The sequence below is a fragment of the Octopus sinensis genome, linkage group LG12 (genome assembly GCF_006345805.1).
Source record: "Octopus sinensis linkage group LG12, ASM634580v1, whole genome shotgun sequence".
Lineage (NCBI taxonomy): Eukaryota > Metazoa > Mollusca > Cephalopoda > Octopoda > Octopodidae > Octopus > Octopus sinensis.
In genome coordinates, this window is record NC_043008.1 from 49,025,043 (window position 1) to 49,044,970 (window position 19,928).

Sequence of the window (19,928 nt, forward strand, 5' to 3'; positions counted from 1 at the left end):
TATATATATATATATATATATATATATGCGTGTGTGTATGTGTGTGTGTGTGTTTGTGCGTGCGTGTAAACATTGCCTTGATAACGAATCTATTTAAAATAATATAAACAAACAAACAAGCTCTCAACCAACAAAAATAAATAATAAATAGAATAAATACGAAACTAAACGTCGTATAATATAATATATATTTTTCCTTCATTATCAAAACAAACTAAAACAGACCCAACAACAACAACAACAGCAACCAGAAGCAAAGCTATCTCTTTTCGTTTCGTACAATATCGGCAATGACTGTCTGTGGGTTTGGTAAGTACTTCGCTTCCTCGCCTCCTTCTTTTGCACATTTATTAGATTTATATCCATTTGTCGTATGTATTATATTCATGTATTCATTCTGCACAGGTCCTACATGGATGTGGGGGCAATCATTCGACGCTTGCTTGGTATTTCTTTGCTTAATTTCATTAATTAGTCAGTTCATGTTAATTATTTACAACTTGGTTGTGGCTGTTGTTTAGCCACAGGTCAGTCTCCGATCGAGAACACCCAGCTATGATCAAGCGTTATTTACGACCGTGGCCACCCTGTTTTTTTTTTTTCACTTAATTATAGCCTAATTAAATAATTACGTTAATGAATATTACCTTCCTTGAAGGTAGGGGACTACTTTATCTGAAATTTCCTTTCGGTTTAAGAAACAAAACAAAAACAAATCTAGCAGGGTGGTATTATTTGAGGAGGATTTGGCTGCTATGTCTAGCCTCTCTGATGACCGGGTATAGCATTCTTTGTTGCTTGTTGGCTACACCTATTGTTTCTGTTCTTTGTTTCTCAGCCATTGGGACTCAAAGCGAAAGATCGCCATATATCTATCTATCTATCATCTCTCTCTCTCTCTCACTCTCTCTCTCTCTCTCTCTCTCACTCTCTCTCTCTCTCTCTCTCTCTCAGCTATATAATATATATATATATATATATATATATATATATATAACGCACAGACTCTACCTACCTATCTATCTATCTATCTCTCTCTCTCTCCTCTCACTCTCTCTCTCTCACTCTCTCTCTCTCTCTCTCTCTATATATATATATATATATAACGCACAGACTCTACCTACCTACCTATCTATCTATCTATCTATCTATCTATCTATCTATCTATCTATCTATCTATCATCTATCATCTATCTATCTATCTATCTATCATCTATCTATCTATCTATCTATCTATCTATCTATCTATCTATATATCTCTATATATATATATAACGCACAGACTCTATCTATCTATATATATTATTCTTGAAGAAAAATTTATACTTTTTAGAAGTATAGAGTCAGGCGTCATCTTAATGTAACAATGTTTTTACTATCACTGAACACATAAACAAACACTCCCACACATCTATGTGTGTGTATTATGGCTGTCTGCTCGTGTCTGAGGAAGATCTTTTTTATTCACGTATACACAGAGCAATGAATTAGAAATACTTGTACGTACACACGTGTATGTGTGTGTGTTCTAAACGCATCTGTATATCTGTGTTATGGCAAAGGAAATTGTGCGAGCAAGGACAAAAGAATACTCGATACGAGATGTAGAGCTACAGATATACTTTATTATTGACTAGAATTATATTTTACCGACACCAGGAAATATAGAAGGCAAAGCGGACCCCAGCGGGATTTGAACTCGTGTTTTCAGCTCACAATAAACCATAAATCGCCTCAATTATATATGTTTCTTTATTACCCACAAGGGGCTAAACATAGAGGGGACAAACAAGGACAAACAAACGAATTAAGTCGATTACATCGACCCCAGTACGTAACTGGTACTTAATTTATCGCCTCAATTATATAGCATCAAGTATTTCTTTGTTTTTTCCTCTTGTTTACACTCATACACACATGTGTGTGTATACGGATATGTGTATATTTTCACGTATAATCCAGTGCTAAGCTAGTATGCATTATATTTGTATATAAAGTCCGTATATAATCTCCTTTGTTTGTAAACATGAATTAGTCGTTTTCCATGTCCAGGAAATATGGAATCTCGAAAGACGGATATTCCAAAAGCTCTGCCAATTATTCTTTAAATATGCCCATGTACGTGTGTCTGTGTGTCCCAATGTTTATATATCATTGTTTCGTTAACAGTATTTTATGCTATCATCTAACCACTGCAATGTGCGCGTGTATATATATATATACACACACACACACACTATATATATATATATATATATATATATATATATATAATACAAAGTAAGTTAGGGGTTATGGGTGCAACCCACTAAGGGATAGTATTTATCCAGTATACTGTTGGTAAAGTACTCAGATTCTTAATACATAAATGTTTTTAATTGCAATGCAATTAACTCATTTATTGTATTAAATGGGTGAAGGTAAAGAAATATTTTTACGATAAATTTATAAAACAAATAAGAAAATGGAGAAACAAATTTAGTTTGTTCATCAACTTTCGGATATTAGAATGTTAGATTATTTATTTATTTAACAAAATGAGAACCTTGATAGCATATATATATATATACACACATATTTATATATATATAAACACACATCTATATGCGTGTGTATTATGGCTGTCTGCTCGTGTCTGAGGAAGATCATTATATATATATTTAAGAAACAAAACAAAAACAAAACTAGCAGGGTGGTATTATTTGAGCAAGATTTGGCTGCTATATCTAGCCTCTCTGATGACCGGGTATAGCATTCCTTGTTGGCTAGACCTATTGTTTCTGTTCTTTGTTTCTCAGATATATATATATATATATGGCGATCTATATATTATATATAAACGCACAGCATATATATATGCCTGTATATATATATATATATATATATATATATATATATATATATATATATAAACGCACAGCATATATATGTGTGTGTGTATATATATATATATACACACTCTGTAGTACACACACCAGCAGTGTTTACGTTATTATAATAATCAATTTCATAAATTGAACCAGCTTAGTATAATGTATTGTAATATTCAGTGGTTGGTCATTGTTGATGTCCATCACAATGATGATGATGATGATGGTGGTGATTGCTTTGTGGACTGCATCACGGTTTGTGCAGAGGCATCGATACGCAAATGTTTACGTCGTGGCAATCATGCCTTTCCCTGAAAGCTGTTTTTTTTTTCTTTTATTTATTTTGCTTTTTGTTTTAATGTAATGTTTATGAATAATATCGAATATCGATAGAAATTGATTCTGGTAATGTGAGGGGGATTTAAAAGAGTGATATAGTGATTGATTTTTAATTAACTAAACCGTCAGAAATGGGTTAGTTAATTAAAATTTGCTAGAGCGTGTTTTAATGACGAAATTATCAAAACAAAGAGGAAAATGTCAACAGCTTATAGGCACCTTATCTCTGCCTCACACATATATACATACATATATATATATATATATATACACTCTATCTGATGTATATGCATATATATATATATTATATATATATATATATATATATATATATATATATAGCTGTGTGCACATACTACTGCATATTAATGTGCGCATATGTACCATTCGTTGTCTGTGAGGTCTGCCAAAAAAAATGACTTGGAACAAGATTCCTGCGGATTTGAAGAGCCATCGTCGGAAACACGAAATTTTTTTTTTTTCCTTTTATATCCAATGTTATTAGTCTACTTCCGACACGGGTAGACAGCCGTGTGTGTGTGTATATATATATATATGCATAAATATATGCATAGATGTGTAAAGTTGGCAGGCGAGTGTGTACAGAAACAACGACCTTCAATACAAAACGGAAGGGACCACATTAGAAGCATCCTGGAATCTATGAAGGTCTTCAAAAATTCTAAAGCATTGCGTTTCATTGTTTATAAAATACACCCTACAACGGCAATTAACTCAGTTTAATTGGCTTCAGTAATTAAAGGTCCCCACCCAACCTCATTGACTTGTAAATTATTATTTGTACCTATACACGGGGAACTTATTTGAATGTCTGACAAAATTCTAAGGCGTGACGTTTTATGTTTGTGAAATATATCATAAAACAGTAATTAACTCAATTTAATTAACTTCAGTAGTAGCACTTGTGTGAAATGAGGATGTATTTGTAAATTGGGTGACTGTGACCCGTCCTTATTCCTTGGAACTTCACTGTTTTGTATTTGAGGTCGTTCTTTACCTATACATTTGACAGCTTTAATTACCATATATGTGTGTGTATATGTATATATATATATACATACATACAAACGTACACGCTACATAACGAACATTATTACATTAGTTTTTAATTTAAGTGATCTTTATACAGGCATATATAAATAAAGAGGTCTCAGGCCAGCAGTGTTTGGGGTCTGAAGATATGCCATAAGGCTAAACCCCTTATGAGCGAAAAACCCAGGGTAACCCCATAAATCGGCCGTAATATAAACCCTTACGCTTCTCCTCCGGATTTATGTATTTCTAAAAACGATCTTATATATATATATATGTGTGTGTGTGTGTGTCCGTGTATATAGGCGATCTGTTTTATTTGGTTTTATTGTCAATCTCACAACCATAGTACCTTATGAAACCACGTATATTAGATAACACACACACACACACGCGTTTGATTGTGGTGTGTTTGTGCCAATGGCTATTGGGGTTGTACGTCCTTTTGACGGACTTAATCCGAGATGGTTCGTTCAATCCGAACCCGTTGCATCGTGAAAAGACGTTGATAGCAGTTTAACGCAGACATATTTCGTTATATTCGATTTTATTTAAATTTGCAACAGCATTATATCCTATTGGGGATATTAGGCGTTATTATCCTAGGGTGGAAAATTTGATCCACCGCCCTGTCAGATACCTCCTCCCGGTTCGGTCCTTGGGTGCTTTCCAAACATCCAAAATTTATCCCTCTAAAGTTTTGGATGTTTGGAAGACTTCCTGTGGATCTTTTCGGTTTGAACGGCAGTTTTTAACATAATTTCTAGGTAACTAAAAAATGTTAAACTTCGTATACTAGTAGAATGTGTTTATAAAACATCTTTTTCTCTTGGCTTTATTGAGAAAATTCTATAGTTTGTTAGATATTTGTTGTTTTTTTTTTTCTTCAATACTGCAATTTCAACCAATCACTGACGTCCATTGAGGTAAACAACATTCTGTGCTGTATGAATATGTCCCTCGTTTAAGAAACAGATTGGGTTTATTTACATTTGTGAAGAAAAAAAAGATACCCTTCTCCCCACTCCTAACCCTAAAATAGATTGAAATGCAATATATCGATACTAGGGTCATAATTATGGGTGACAATTTCATATGACACCGCTAGAAAAATCTGCCGTTCAAACCGAAAAGATCCCTTCCTGTCTTCTAACTCCCTGCCTCAGAAGCTTAGAAAGAATAAAGGGTCATGGTATTTTTAAAATTAAGGTCAGTCCAGGTATGGGGGCATATGCTGTTGGAGAACATCGCTGTGTCCACACACACACACACATGGTAGGCTTCTTTCAGTTTCTTTCTTCCAGGTCCAATCACAAGGCTTTGGTTGACTTAGGTCTTACAGTAGAAGACATTTGCCCAAGGTACCAAGCAGCAGGACTGAACCTGGAACCTGTGATTAAGAAGTTTTCTTCCCATCCAGGTTCTGTACATATGCAGGTGCTCCCACATTTGCCTGTCACTGCTTGTCAACTGTCTTAGTTTCTGTGTCCATAAATTACAAGGTTTGGCAACATGATTGGATTGACTCAACCGTTCACGGCAGTGCCCCAGCATGGCCACAGTCCAATGATTGAAACCGGTAAAAGAATAAATGGCTGAGTGCTCTGCCTTGCTGAAACCTGATGTTCAACTGTAACATTATTCTTTTCTACGCTAGGTGCAAGGCCTGAAATTTTTGGGGAGGAGGCCAGTTGATTAGATCGTCCCCAGTATGCAACTGGTACTTAATTTATCGACCCCGAAAGGATGAAAGGCAAAGTCGACCTTGGCGGAATTTGAACTCAGAATGTAAAAATAGACGAAATACCTATTTCTTTAATACCCACAAGGGGCTAAACACAGAGGGGACAAACAAGGACAGACAAATGGATTAAGTTGATTATATTGACCCCAGTGCATAACTGGTACTTAATGTATTGACCCCGAAAGGATGAAAGGCAAAGTCGACCCCAGCGGAATTTGAACTTAGAACATAGCGGCAGACGAAATACCGCTAAAAATTTCACCCGGCATGCTAATGACTCTGCTAGCTCATTGCCTTTGACATATTCTTTTTTACTTTAGGCACAAGGCCCGAAATTTTTGGGGAGGGAACCAGTCAATTAGATCGACCCCAGTATGCAACTGGTACTTAATTTATCTACCCCGAAAGGATGAAAGGCGAAGTCAACCCCATTAGAATTTGAACTCAGAACTTAAAAACAGACAAAACATTGCTAGGTATTTCACCCGGTTTGGTAACAACTACCAGTTCGCCGCCTTGAGACCAACTTAATAATAACAAAGCTATTTTACTAAATTCGGCAGGAATGTAATAGCAAAAGAGTTAAATATTGTAGGACTCCATCAGTCTATGTATTCTGTAACTCACTTGGAAGTTACCCTTGTTTGTGATCTCAATTAAAACCAACCATCAAAATTTTGTGTTAATTTATGTTCCAAACACCAAATTGATTAATGACAAAGTTATTTTATTGAATTCTTCATTATTTTCAAAATTAATTTGAAAGAAAGGTAGTCGATTTCAGCAGAAATCATTATCATCATTAGCCTTTCATTCTGGCATGGGTTGGATGATTTGACTGAGGATTGGCGAGCCAGAAGGCTACACCAGGCTCCAATCTGATTTGGCAAGGTTTCTGCAGCTGGCTGCCCTTCCTGACGCCAACCACTCCAAGTGTGTAGTGGGTGCTTTTTACATAACACAGGCACAGGGGCCGGTCAGGTGGCACTGGCATTGACCACACTCGAATGATGTTTTTTACATGTCACCGGCGCGGGAGCCAGTCAGGTGGCACTGGCATCGACCATGCTTGAATGGTGCTTTTTACATGCCACCAGCACTGGTATATGGTAACAAATGGGTTAAACAAATGAATGCAGTTTTTGTGAGGTACCATCTACAACATTCAAAGGACTGAGATCTAATTTCTTTAAAACTCCTGGCTGCAAAATGCAACTTTATGGCTGTGTCTTCTGAACTCTCTGCAAAAGAATTTGACAAAATAAGGGTTGAAGGTACACCAGGAAAAAAAAAAGGGTTTTTAGTAGATACAGACTGGACCAAACACCTAAAATCCAATATTGAGTAAAGGTGGACCGAGTTCCTGCAAATAAGTGTTAGCTTTGGGAATGTACCAGTTGAACTAACAATAAGTACAATAAGATGAACGATGGACAGGCAGTTGTTAACGGCATCAAATCACTTATGAAATAGCTACACGGAAGTGGATATAAAAATATGCAAATTTAGTAGGGAAAAAAAAAAAGGAAAAATTTGACAAAGAAATATTTATACTTGAAGAGTCATGTCTGACTACTTGAAAATAGAATAGTGGGCTTGGATATGTGAATAAAATGTTTTATTTGCTACCATTGTTTTGGTATTAAATCTAAAAGACTGTTAGTGATTGTAATCAGGATATCCTTTTATGTTCTGTTGCTGTTAATAACGAGGTCAGCAAGCAGGAGGCTACTTTGCCAGTTACTCCTCAGAAGCATTTATTATTTTTGTAAAGTATAGACATGGCCTCGGAGAACGTCCAGCAACGGGTATCACCTACAGCAAGGGTGAGAAAAAAGGCTGTTTTTAATTGGCGTGTAAATTATGCCAGGAGCCCACAGGATACCATTATACACCAGGTAAAGAACCATTTTCCAGTGCCATTTATTCTAAGTTCTTTCAGCTGTGTCGGAACTTCTTTTGTCGTGTGTCTTGTGCACTTGTTTACACTGTAATTAGCAACAGATCCAATTTAGTTTTAGTTCATTGTAGAAGCACTGACAACTTTATCCAAGCTGGTATTGTTAAATGGAACGGTTTTGTCATTAAACCATTGCGATGACATCAGCACGGCTCAATGGTTCCTTTCTTCGTGTTTTGTGGATCTTTGGTACATTTTGGTACGCTATAGGTTCCATTATTCTTCTCTGGTATCTCACCTAAAAGAATAACATGTAATTTTACTCCTAAAGAAAGTGGCAGGCTGGCAGAATCATTAGCATAAAATTCTTAGCAGCATTTCATCTGGCTTTAGGTGCTGAGTTCAAATTCTGCCAAGGTGAACTTTGCCTTTTTTTTCTCCTTATGGGGTCAATAAAATAAGTACCAGTTGAACACTGGGGTCAGTGTAATCGACAAGCCCCACCCCACTCCAACGAAATTGCTGGCCTTGTGCCAAAAATTGAAACTATTATTATTCTTTAACAAAGTTTAGGTGAAGGTGTGTGGCCTAGTGGTTAGGGGTGTTGCACTCACGATTGGTAGATCGTGGGTTCCATTCGCAAACTGGGCAGCATGTTGTGTTCTTGAAGAAAACACTTCCTTTCACATTGCTTCAGTCCACTCAGCTGTAAATGGATCACTCTGAGTCAGACTGGCTTTCTGTTCAAACGATGCTAAGTGCACTGTGACCAGTGATGTATAACAACATTCGATAGGCTGCTTGATAACATGATGCTGTGAAGAAAGTTTATTAAAGAAATAATGTAATAGGAATTTAGGTTAACTCTTTTACACGTTTCAGTCATTTGACTATGGCCATGCTGGAACACCACCTTTAGTTAAACAAATCGACCCCAGGACTTATTCTTTGTAAGCCTAGTACTTATTCCATCAGTCTCTTTTGCCGAAACACTAAGTTATGGGGACATAAACACGCCAACATTAGTTGTCAAGCGACGGTGGGGGGACAAACACACACAAATATACACATATATATTTATAGATAAATTCCTGTATTTTACATAATACTGAGGTCTCATTCATCCTTTTGTTGTCATATCATTATCATTAATATATATATATGCAGGTGGCACGTAAAAAACACCCACTACACTCGCGGAGTGGTTGGCGTTAGGAAGGGCATCCAGCCGTAGAAACACTGCCAGATCTGACTGGGCCTGACGAAGCCTTCCAGCTTCACAGACCCCAGTTGACCCGTCCAACCCATGCTAGCATGGAAAGCGGACGCTAAATGATGATTATGATGATGATGATGATATGATGGGCTTCTTTCAGTTTCCATCTACCAAATCCACTTACAAGGTTTTGGTTGGGCCCAAGGTGCCATGTAGTGGGACTGAACCCAGAACCATGTGGTTGGGAAGCAAGCTTCTTACCACACAGCCACTCCTGCGCCTCTTTAACCCTTTTGATACCAACCCGGCCAAAACCACCTCTGGCTCTGTAGTACAAAATCTTCCACCAAACCTTAGTCACAATTTATGTTCCCAACACTAGCTTAATGGTAACTAAGTTCTTTTACTAAATTCTTTCTTATATTTAAAATTAATTGACTGAAACACAAAGCATCGCAAAATAAATACGGTAACGAAAGGGTTAAGGAAATACGCAGATTATTATTCTCCTTAAGTTTATTAAAGAATTAACATATAGCCCTTTTCTAAGTTTGAGCAGTTTTTAAAACCCCAACCAAATTAAGTGGAGAAGAGATTCGAAAGAGAAGCCCTGCATTTGTAAAATAATTAGGGAAGTTTGTTATTATAACAAGAATAAGAATGAGGCAGCGAGCTGGCAGAATCGTTAGCACGCCGGGTGAAATGCTTAGCGGTATTTTGTCTGTCGTTCAAATTCTGCCGAGGTCGACTTTGCCTTTCATCCTTTTGGGTCGATAAGTAAAATACCAATTTTGCACTGGGGGCGATATAATCGACTTAATCCCTTTGTCTGTCCTTGTTTGTCCCCTCTATGTTTAGCCCCTTGTGGGCAGTAAAGAAATATATAACAAGAATAAGTGTTGGAATTGATTTTGGAATGCTTGTTATTATTGTTCAAGTATGACGTAATGGAGCAGAAACTTTCATCACAACTGCTGGTAAATAAGGAAAGTTTATTTTTGTATTTTACAGAGAGTGGGACTTGTGGCAGGGGGTGGGGGTGGGGTCTGTTGTGTTGGCGAGCAGCGCTTAAGTAGAACTCAAGTTAGTTCTATGCTGGTGTTTAAATGTAACTTAATATGGGATACATCTTCATGTGGATATTGTTTTGGGTATGATTGTATTAGAAATATTGTTGGTTACTCTGGACCACATTCTCACACACACACACACACACACACCACACACACACACACATGTACATTTACATGCTTGTGGATGTATGTACATAGCTCACATGCATGAACAAACACAAATCAGACACTCACATGCATGCAATTTTCAAAAACAAATAAATTTGTGAAATATAAAAGAAACATTAAATTGGACTGTTTTACAATCTTCTTTTTCATTAACAAAATTAAGATGTTTGTTTGTTTTTTTTTTATTGGAGGGAATCCTTGCAGAATGGTTTTTCATCTTTGCTAGCATCTTTGCATTATTAGCGAAAGATTTTTTTTTCACATAACAGGCAGAAAGGCAAATAATGGTATCATTGTCATGATTTAACATCCGTTTTCCATGCTAGCCTAGGCAAGAGGATTTGTCTGGAGCTGCACCTGGCCCCACTTGACTTTTTTGGCCTGGTTTCTACAGCTGGATGCCCTTCTTAGTGCCAGCCACTCCACTGAATGTACTAAATGCCTTTTATGTGTCACCAGCATGGGTGCCCTATATGTGTCACTGGCACAGGTGCCCTTTATGTGACCAATTGCTCTGATTTTTATCCAAAACACTTCCAGTGAGCCCAACCTTTTTCTTCTAATTAACCCTTTTAATTCCAGCCTGCTTGAGACAGCCCCTACTTCTATGACAAAAAATTCTCAGTTTTAGAATGATTTCACCTAAAGCCTTCAAACAAAATTTCATGTCCTAACACCAGGTTAATTATGACAAAGCTGAGCACTAATTGTGGAAAAGACCTGTGGAAAGGTGTAAATCCAGGTAGACGTGGGACAAAGTGGTGAGAGTCTTCAGATGTAGGGCCTCACCGAGGAAATGACAAGGGACCAGGAGATGTGGTGATTTGCTGTACTTGATAAGACATGTGAAACTAAATAAAACCATTGTCTCCCACACGTGCAGGCTTGTCCTTTCAGATGCCAGTGTCACATAAAAAACACCTGTGCCAGTGCTGCATAAACACACCTGTACAGGTGACCCGTAAAAACACCCAGCACTCTCTGCTAAGTGGTTGGCATTATAGGAAGGACATCCAGTCATGGAAACCATTCCACAACAGACACCTGAAGTCTGGATAGCTCCCTGCTCGCAAATGCCATGTCAAACCGTCCAACCCATGCCAGCAGGAAAAGCAGAGGTTAATCAATGATGGTTTTAATAAATTCTTCATGTTTTTCATTCTTCATTGAAACAAAAGTAGCTTAAGGGTTAAAAGTGAGCTAAATTAAAACCATCAATTAAGATTTCCTGTTAATTTTATATTCCAAACACCAGATTAGTAACAACAAACTTATTTTAATAAGTTCTTTGTTTTCAAAATTAATTGAAATAAAGGTCAATCTATTCCAGTTGAAATATGGTAAGAAAAGGGTTAATCTTGAGGTTTGTTGTAAAATGGGAGAAAAGGGGTTTTTGGGGGGTCTTTGTTGAAGCTTGTACTGTTAGAGTACAGCAACGGCAGAAGTATGCCAGACACAAATAAAAACAAACACACCCAAATATATGCACACACACTCACTCACACTCACTCACATACCTTCACACACACGCTCAAACACGCACACCCTCAAACACACACACTCACACACTCTCAAACACACACACACACACACACATACTCAAACACACATGCACACACACTCACACGTACTCAAACATGCATGCACACACACGCATATGCACACACACACACTCTCACTCACACCCCACACACACTCACTCACATACCTTCACACACACACTCAAACACACACCTTCACACACACTCTCACAGACACACTCACACACAGTATTTCAACATGTGTGTGCTTGTTCATGTGTGAGACATAACAAAGTGGAAAAAACCAAAATAAACTTCTTGTACACGCCAACGGCTCTGATGAAAGACTGTGGCTTATTACATCACATTCTAAAAATATTGACCAATCCAAAATTTACAAATATAGTTTTACTTGCAAATAACAAACTTTGTTAACTAATTGACGAATATCTCGTTTCACCTTTAACGAGTTTGTTTGCCACTTAGTTCGGGCTGGAGTTGTGAAAGTTTTGCGACTTTATAGACCCCTTGTGTAATGTGAATTAAGGCTTATTTATTATTTAAAGGACTTGCAATGTGCTTTAAGGATTTTTTAAAGGGAATTTGCAATGTGGGTTAATGTTTATTTAAGGGACTTATAATGTTCATTAAGGTTTATTTAAGGGATTTGCAATGTGAATTAAGGTTTATTTATGGAAGTACCATATAAAGGGAAATTCTTCTGTTTAAGGGAATAGCTATGTGAATTTAGTTTTATTCAAGGCTTACCAAATAATATGAATTAAGATCTAAGGGAACAGCTATGAAAATTAGGGTTTACTACAGAAGTAACACAATATGAATAAAGGTTCATTTTAAAGAATAGCTTATAATGTTAAGGGACTACTGTATTTGGTGACATATTTGAAGCACTTTTTTCTCCCCAAAAATGTCTCAAAACAGAAATCACTCTGGGTCCCGTAAACTAATTTTGATCCTAATGCCTACTTTTTCCTGAATAATTCCTACTGAAACTTTGGTGATTCCAGTATTCTGATTATGGTAGAACATGTATTTTCATGTGTTGTAAAAATATATACAAATGAGCTGAGTGTGTTGGGTAGATATATGCAAATGAGCTGAGTGTGTTGGGTAGATATATGCAAATGAGCTGAGTGTGTTGGGTAGATATATGCAAATGAGCTGGGTATGTTGTGAAGATATATGCTTGGTCGTTTTGTTTATGTTGTTCCAGCTGGGCCATTCCAATATATTTAGTAAGTGAAGGGCAACAAACCAGCAGAATCGTGAGCATGCCAAGCTAAATGCGTAGTGGCATTCCGTTTGTCTATACATTCTGAGTTCAAATTCTACCGGGGTCGACTTTGCCTTTCATCTTTTTGGAGGTCCATAAAATAAGTACCAGTTATGCACTGGGGTTGATATAATCGGTTTAAGCCCTTCCTTAAAGTTTCTGGCCTTGTGCCAAAATTTGATGCCAATATATTTAGTAAGTGGATCCGGAGAAGTCCAAGAGGTACTGACTCAACTGGACATTGACTGTCTCAGTTACTGGGGCTCATAGTGCCTGATACTCAGTTCCCATAATGTACAAATGACCGAGATCATGTTTTCCTTGAAGGGGACACAAATAAGGTTCCTCATTTTTACAGCTGAGTGGACTGAAACAGCATGAAATGAAGAATTTTGTTCAAGGAAACACCACACAGCCTAGTCCGAGAATTGAAACCACAATCCTGTAAATGGGAGGGCAACATTGTAACCACTAGGCTGCCGTATTCCTTCACAACTGACAACACACACTTGTTTTGTTGTCTGTACTGAGTGGATATGGGCAAGCATAGTTTTTTTTCCTGGGGTTGCTACTCAGGAACTGTTGTAGTGTTGGAGGAGACAGGGAAAAGAAGAGCTGAGTAATTTCAGAGTTGGTCTGTTGAGTGGATTTGATCAAGGGTGGTTTTGTAATTTATTGCTCAGTGGTAGCAGGAACTTTTGTAGCAATGGTAGCTGAGGCAGAGAAAGGAAGACAGTCCGTTTATGGGTTGACTAGTGAGATGGTGATGCGATGGGGGAGTGAAAGTTTACCAGGCATTCGAATGACATTTCTTTTATATTTTATACGTGATCTAAATTAGAATGAATGAATGAATGAGTGTGTGTGTGTGTGTGTGTGTGTGTGTGAGAGAGAGAGAGACAGATTGTAACTGCAGCTGCTGCACTGTCCCAGATCTGTGGACAGTAAACACTTCCAGGAATATAGGTTAAACATGTGAAGTTGGTGACTTGGCACAGTGGTTAGAGAGTTGCATAAGATCATCATCATCATCTTCATCACCATCACTATCATCATCATATTGATCATCATCATCATCATCATGGTCATCATATTGATCATCACCATCGTCACCATCATCATCTTCATCACCACCATCATCATCATCATCACCACCATCATCATCATCATCATCATCATCGTCATCATTATCATCATCATCATCATCAATGTTTGTTTTCCCATGCTGGCATGGGTTGGGTGGTTTGACAGGAGCCGGCAAGCGACAGGGCTGCATCCATCCCCATTGTCATCTTTGGCTTGTTTTCTAAGTTTAGATGCCCTCCCTAATGTCAACCTCTTTATAATGTGCACTGGGTGCTTTTCTTTCATGCCAATGGCACGAATGAGGTTACCATCTCGTGTTTGTTTTTTTGTAATCCCTGTCTATGCTTTGAGCTCAAAACATGTTAATAACAACTTTGCCTTCATAAGGCAGTAGATTATTGGAATTGTTCAAGTGCTAGACCAATACTTTTGTGGTCATCATCATCATCATCGTCGTTTAACGTCCGCTTTCCATGCTAGCATGGGTTGGATGATTTTGACTGAGGGTTGGTGAACCAGATGGCTGCACCAGGCTTCAATCTTGATCTGGCAGAGTTTTCTACAGCTGGATGCCCTTCCTAACGTGGTATTTGTTCCAATTCTTTGTGTTCTGATGACAGCAGAATGGTGACAGCAATTATGGTGACACTGATGCTAAAAACTGTGTCTGTGCTTGCATGGGTAACCAGTGAACCCCTACGAAAAAATCCTTCCTTGGGCTGGGCCTTTGAGAAAAGCTTTTGAGGTGTAGGTACTCAGAATGTATATGGAGTACAATAAAGGTTGTGCTTTGTTAAGGTTCACATCTGTTCATATCAGAAGCATTTTGAAGCCCCAAAGAGGAAGCTTTGTATCTGGGATCTGAGTGTTAAACCTTTGTGGGATTTTAATACTGAGTAGAGAACTGGAATGAATACCACAAGGCATTCTAGCCAGTATAACTCCACAACACTTTATCTCATTTGCATATGTATATCTGCATGTGACATCCAGTGAGTTAAAAAAAAATCCTTTACTTGTAAATCTAAGTGGGGGGGGGATCGTTGGTGACGAGGAGGGGCTCCAGCCTTGAAATACTGCTTCAAAGAAGTCTCCTTCTGACTCATGCCAGCATAGAAGCACAGATGTAAAACAAACAAACATGTGAACAAAGTGTATCTAAATAGATCAACTAGTTTGATGATGCTGACACATTTTCAAATTATGTTCTTTTTACTTGCACAAACCTACACACACACAACACACACAATGCACACAACATACACAACACATGCTCTTTCTCTCTCTCTCATATACACTCATGTATCCTCACCCACTCCACTCTCTCTCTCTCTCTCTCTCTCTCTCTCACACACACACAATGTCACGGTTGTATTGATTTCTTCAACCTACATGCAAAAAAGATAATTAGTTGTTTAAAAGTCCAGAAGTTGAAGAAGATTTCAATGAAGTTCTGTGGTAAGTCTTGAGAGAAAACAAGTTGTAAATGCAAGGCATTGTGGGGAAAAAGGTCATCCTTTTAATGTTTGTTTTGTGGCAGGAATAAAACTCTGAATGCCATCATCATCATCATCATTACCATCAATACGATCACTATCATCATCCATCTGCTTTCCATGCTGGAATGGGTTGGACATTTTGACAGAGTCCAAGAGATTGAAGGACCTCATTTTGTTTCATCTCAAATGAGATGAGTGTGTTGTGCCGGTGGCACGTAAAACGCACCCACTACACTCTCGGAGTGGTTGGCGTTAGGAAGGGCATCCAGCTGTAGAAACACTACCAAATCAAGATTGGAGCCTGGTGCAGCCATCTGGTTCGCCAGCCCTCAGTCAAAATCGTCCAACCCATGCTAGCATGGAAAGCGGACATTAAACGATGATGATGATGATGATGTCTTGGTGTTTGGTATGTTTCCTGTGGCTGGATGCTCACCCTAGCAATGACCACTCTGCAGAGTGTGCTGGGTGTTTTCTTTGTGGTACCAGCACTAATGAGGTTGTTTTGTAAATTGCAAGACTTAAAGAGCCCTCTTGATTGAGAGCAAGAGAGAGAGAGGGGGGGTGAGGCTAATAATGTAGGGCCAGCTCTTTAGTGTTGAGAGATTAACTCTTTAGCAGCTCAACCAGGCATATCCGGTCCAAATACTCTACGTTTTATGTCCAGCCTGGCCAGATCTGGCACCTCACACCAAACCTACACTCATTCTAAAAATAAGCAATCACTTCACCAAAATCTCAAAGTTGCGAGATAATGCCAGATTAATCCAAGACAGTGTGAATAAATAAGGATTACATTTGACAAGATAATCTGAATGCTAAACGGTTAAAATATGGTGGGAAGGGAACAGGAATTGGTTTACCATTGTGGAGGAAATATCAAGGTTGCTTTTATGTGGGTAGATGAAGTAGGGTGGAGTAGATCCAGTAGAATAATAAATATAGTGTCAACCGTACTGGTATATTTAATGATCTGCTTGAAATAGTATTCCTTATGTGGTCCCCGTTTCTAAGTGGTGACTGGTACCTACCTATTGTACAACATTGCCAGGTATGACAGTGATATGTTATGGCTGTGTGAGTCTATTTTGATAGCATTATGATGCCACTTTGGCCTATTTGAGGATAGGTGTACTTGTAATGGAGGTGGGAGCTGCTTTTAGCCAGTCACACTGGCTCTTCACCAATCAGGGCAACACAGCCAGGGAGACACCTGGCCTCTAAAGTGGTCGTGCAGTATTCTAGAAATAGCAGCAGGCCAGACCTGCCTTGAATTACATTAGCAAGATAAATTTATGATATTGTGGTGTTATGTACACTATGTTCGGTGCACAAAGACTGGATGGTCATGATTGGAACGTCTTTGATGGTAGGTCTATTTGATCAGCAGTGATCTGATGCTAAACATCTTCATGTCAAGAAGCTATGAGGTGACTTCTCCTCCTCCTCCTCTTCCTCCTTTCCTTTTTTTCACTTTCCCCTTTCTCCTCCTCTTCAAAATGAATCTGGTTCTATGTGGATCACATTCCTACTCCTCAACATAGCCACCGTTTCCCTCGATATCAATGTTCCACCTTCGAATGAGAGCATGTATCCCTGCCCCGTAAAATTCTGTTGACTGTTCTTTGAGCCACTTCAGTTTTCACTTCCTCGTCACTGGAATAATGTTTGCCTCTCAAACCCTCTATTATGGGGCCGAAGAGATGATAGGTGCTAAATTATTCCAGTGATGAGGAAGTGAAAACTGTAGTGAAGAGGTGGCTCAAAGAACAGTCAATAGAATTTTACAGGGCAGGGATACATGCTCTCATTCGAAGGTGGAACATTGCTATTGAGAGAAACGGTGACTATGTTGAGAAGTAGGGATGTGATCCACAGAGGACCAGCTTCATTTTGATGTATTGATACATGTTCCTGTGTTGGTAATTATACCTGTCCTAAACAAAATGGCATTATTTTTTGACTCACCCTCGTAGTTTTCTTTGAGAAGTATGTCAGTTCTTCAGTATCATCATCATCATTTAAGATCAGTTTTCCATACTGGCATGGGTTGGGCTGCTGATAGGGGCTGGCAAGGCCTGGGGCCACTCCAGGTTCTGTTACCTGTTTTGGCTCGGTTTCTACAGCTTGATGCCCTTCCAAACACCAACCACTTTACAGAGGGTACTGGATGCTTTTACATGGTGCCAGCACCAATAAGGTCACCAAGTACCTTGCAAGAGAGAAGGAAACCCTTCAACTGGGGACAGATGAGTAATACTGAGGTGGGTGGTGGCTTTGTGCCTGTTGGGAGAGAAAATGTATGGAGGGACAGAGACAGGTGTATTGCTGTAGAACAGATACGGGGGATACCCCCATTGGAAGAGAAAGGAAAGTTAGAGAGTAAGTGGGTTAGTCGGAGAGTAAGATATGGAGAGCAATGGTGAGAGAGAGAGATGTGCATGTATGTATGGGTGTGTGTGTGTATGTATATATGTATATCAATCTCTATGTCTATCTCTCTCTCTTTCTCATATATATATATATATACATACGCACACACATATATACACACACACACACACACATATATATATGTAAATACACACACATGTATCAAAGTAAATGTATGCATGTGTATGTATGTGTGTGTGTGTGTGTGTTTGTGTGTTATTAATTGTGCTCTTAATTACCATGGGTTTACTGTTTGATGTTTGTACATCAATTCTGCATGTGTGTGTGTGTGTATGTGTGTGAATGCATGTGTGTGTGTGTGTGTGTGTGTGTGCATGCATGTGTGTGTGTGTGTGTGTGTGCATGCATGTGTGTGTGTGTGTGTATCGAACACATGCCAGCATGGAACATGGGCATTAAGTGAAAATGAATGTTTACATACTTACACACACACACACACACACACACACACACACACACCACACACACACACACATATTTATAAATATATATATGTGTGTGTATATATATATATATATACACATATATAAATCTATTTTCTTTTCAAAATAATAATGATAATAATAATAGATAACTGGCAGAGTGACTGACAGTGCATATGTATATATAGTCTGGCATTCCACAGATAAACAGCTTGAAGGTTTCTTTGACCTACCAGCCAGCCAGCAGAGCCGCCGGTCGGCCAGCCTGCCTACCGTTTGTTATGACGTCAATGACTTTACTTTAAAAAAAAAATAGTTGTGAAGTGGAGAGGTGAGAGGGAAAGAAAGAGAGGGAGAGAAAGAAAGGAGAACAAATGGCTGACACACCATGTTATTGTCGGTACTGTCACCACCACCACCACCACCACCACCACCATTTACTACTGTTAGAACCATTTCTACTGGCATTACTATCATAACTGCTACCACCACCACCACCACCACCACCACCACCACCATTTACTACTGTTAGAACCATTTCTACTGGCATTACTATCATAACTGCTACCACCACCACCACCACCACCACCACCATCCTCACTTCGGTTGCTGTCATCACTACCTTTATGATTAGAATCACTACTGCCACTATAACCAGTACTAACAATACCACTTCAGCCACCACTACCACCGTCACCACCACCATCACCCTGTCTTCAGTGGTTGTTTTCTTTCCAAAAATAGCATTCTTACATCCAATGCATTACCAAAAAGCTTTCCCTCTTACTGTTCGGTGGACACAGGAATTTTAACCCTTTTGTTACCATATAAGGTTTTTGCCGAAAAGTCCCTGGCCTTGGGGTAAGAGAAAATACAGGAGGATCAGTTAATTATCATTTTTTATAAAATCACATTTTATTCCCCTCTCAGATTCACGCGCTTATTGCAACGGTCCTTCAGTTTTTCTAAGCCCTGTAAAATATCTCGGAATGTCGGGCCTCCTACCTGGCCTTTTGCGATACCTTTAAAGACAGGGGCTATTTAACATCCCCTAACGTGTGTGTGTGTGTGTGTGTGTACATACATTGCTGAAAAGTTCCTAGTAAGGGCATCCTACCATGCCATTGCAGATACTGGAGCTGGATGTAGTCCTTGGAAACATTGGATCCTGTCAAATCATACAACCCATGGCTGGATGGAACATGGGCATTGAATTGATGATGAAGATTTTGTGTTTTACTTTTTTCAGTCTGCGGCCATGCTAGGGCACCGCCTTGAATTTTTAGCCAA

General features: G+C 38.6%; 1 protein-coding gene across 5 annotated transcripts in view; it reads left to right on the forward strand.

Moving 5' to 3' along the window:
* Positions 1-207: 207 nt before the first annotated feature.
* LOC115217867 overlaps positions 208-19,928 on the forward strand; it is a 60,253-nt gene continuing 40,532 nt past the window's right edge. For 3 of the 5 annotated variants that reach the window (XM_036507912.1, XM_036507913.1, XM_036507916.1), the window contains exons 1-2: positions 7,773-7,904; positions 8,028-8,165. In XM_036507912.1, the coding sequence (XP_036363805.1) occupies positions 7,788-7,904; positions 8,028-8,165 (255 nt within the window). In that variant the 5' untranslated portion in view covers positions 7,773-7,787. Of the gene's footprint in view, positions 310-7,772; positions 7,905-8,027; positions 8,166-19,928 lie in introns of those variants that run through there. The other 2 variants (XM_036507914.1, XM_029787580.2) reach the window with 2 other exon arrangements.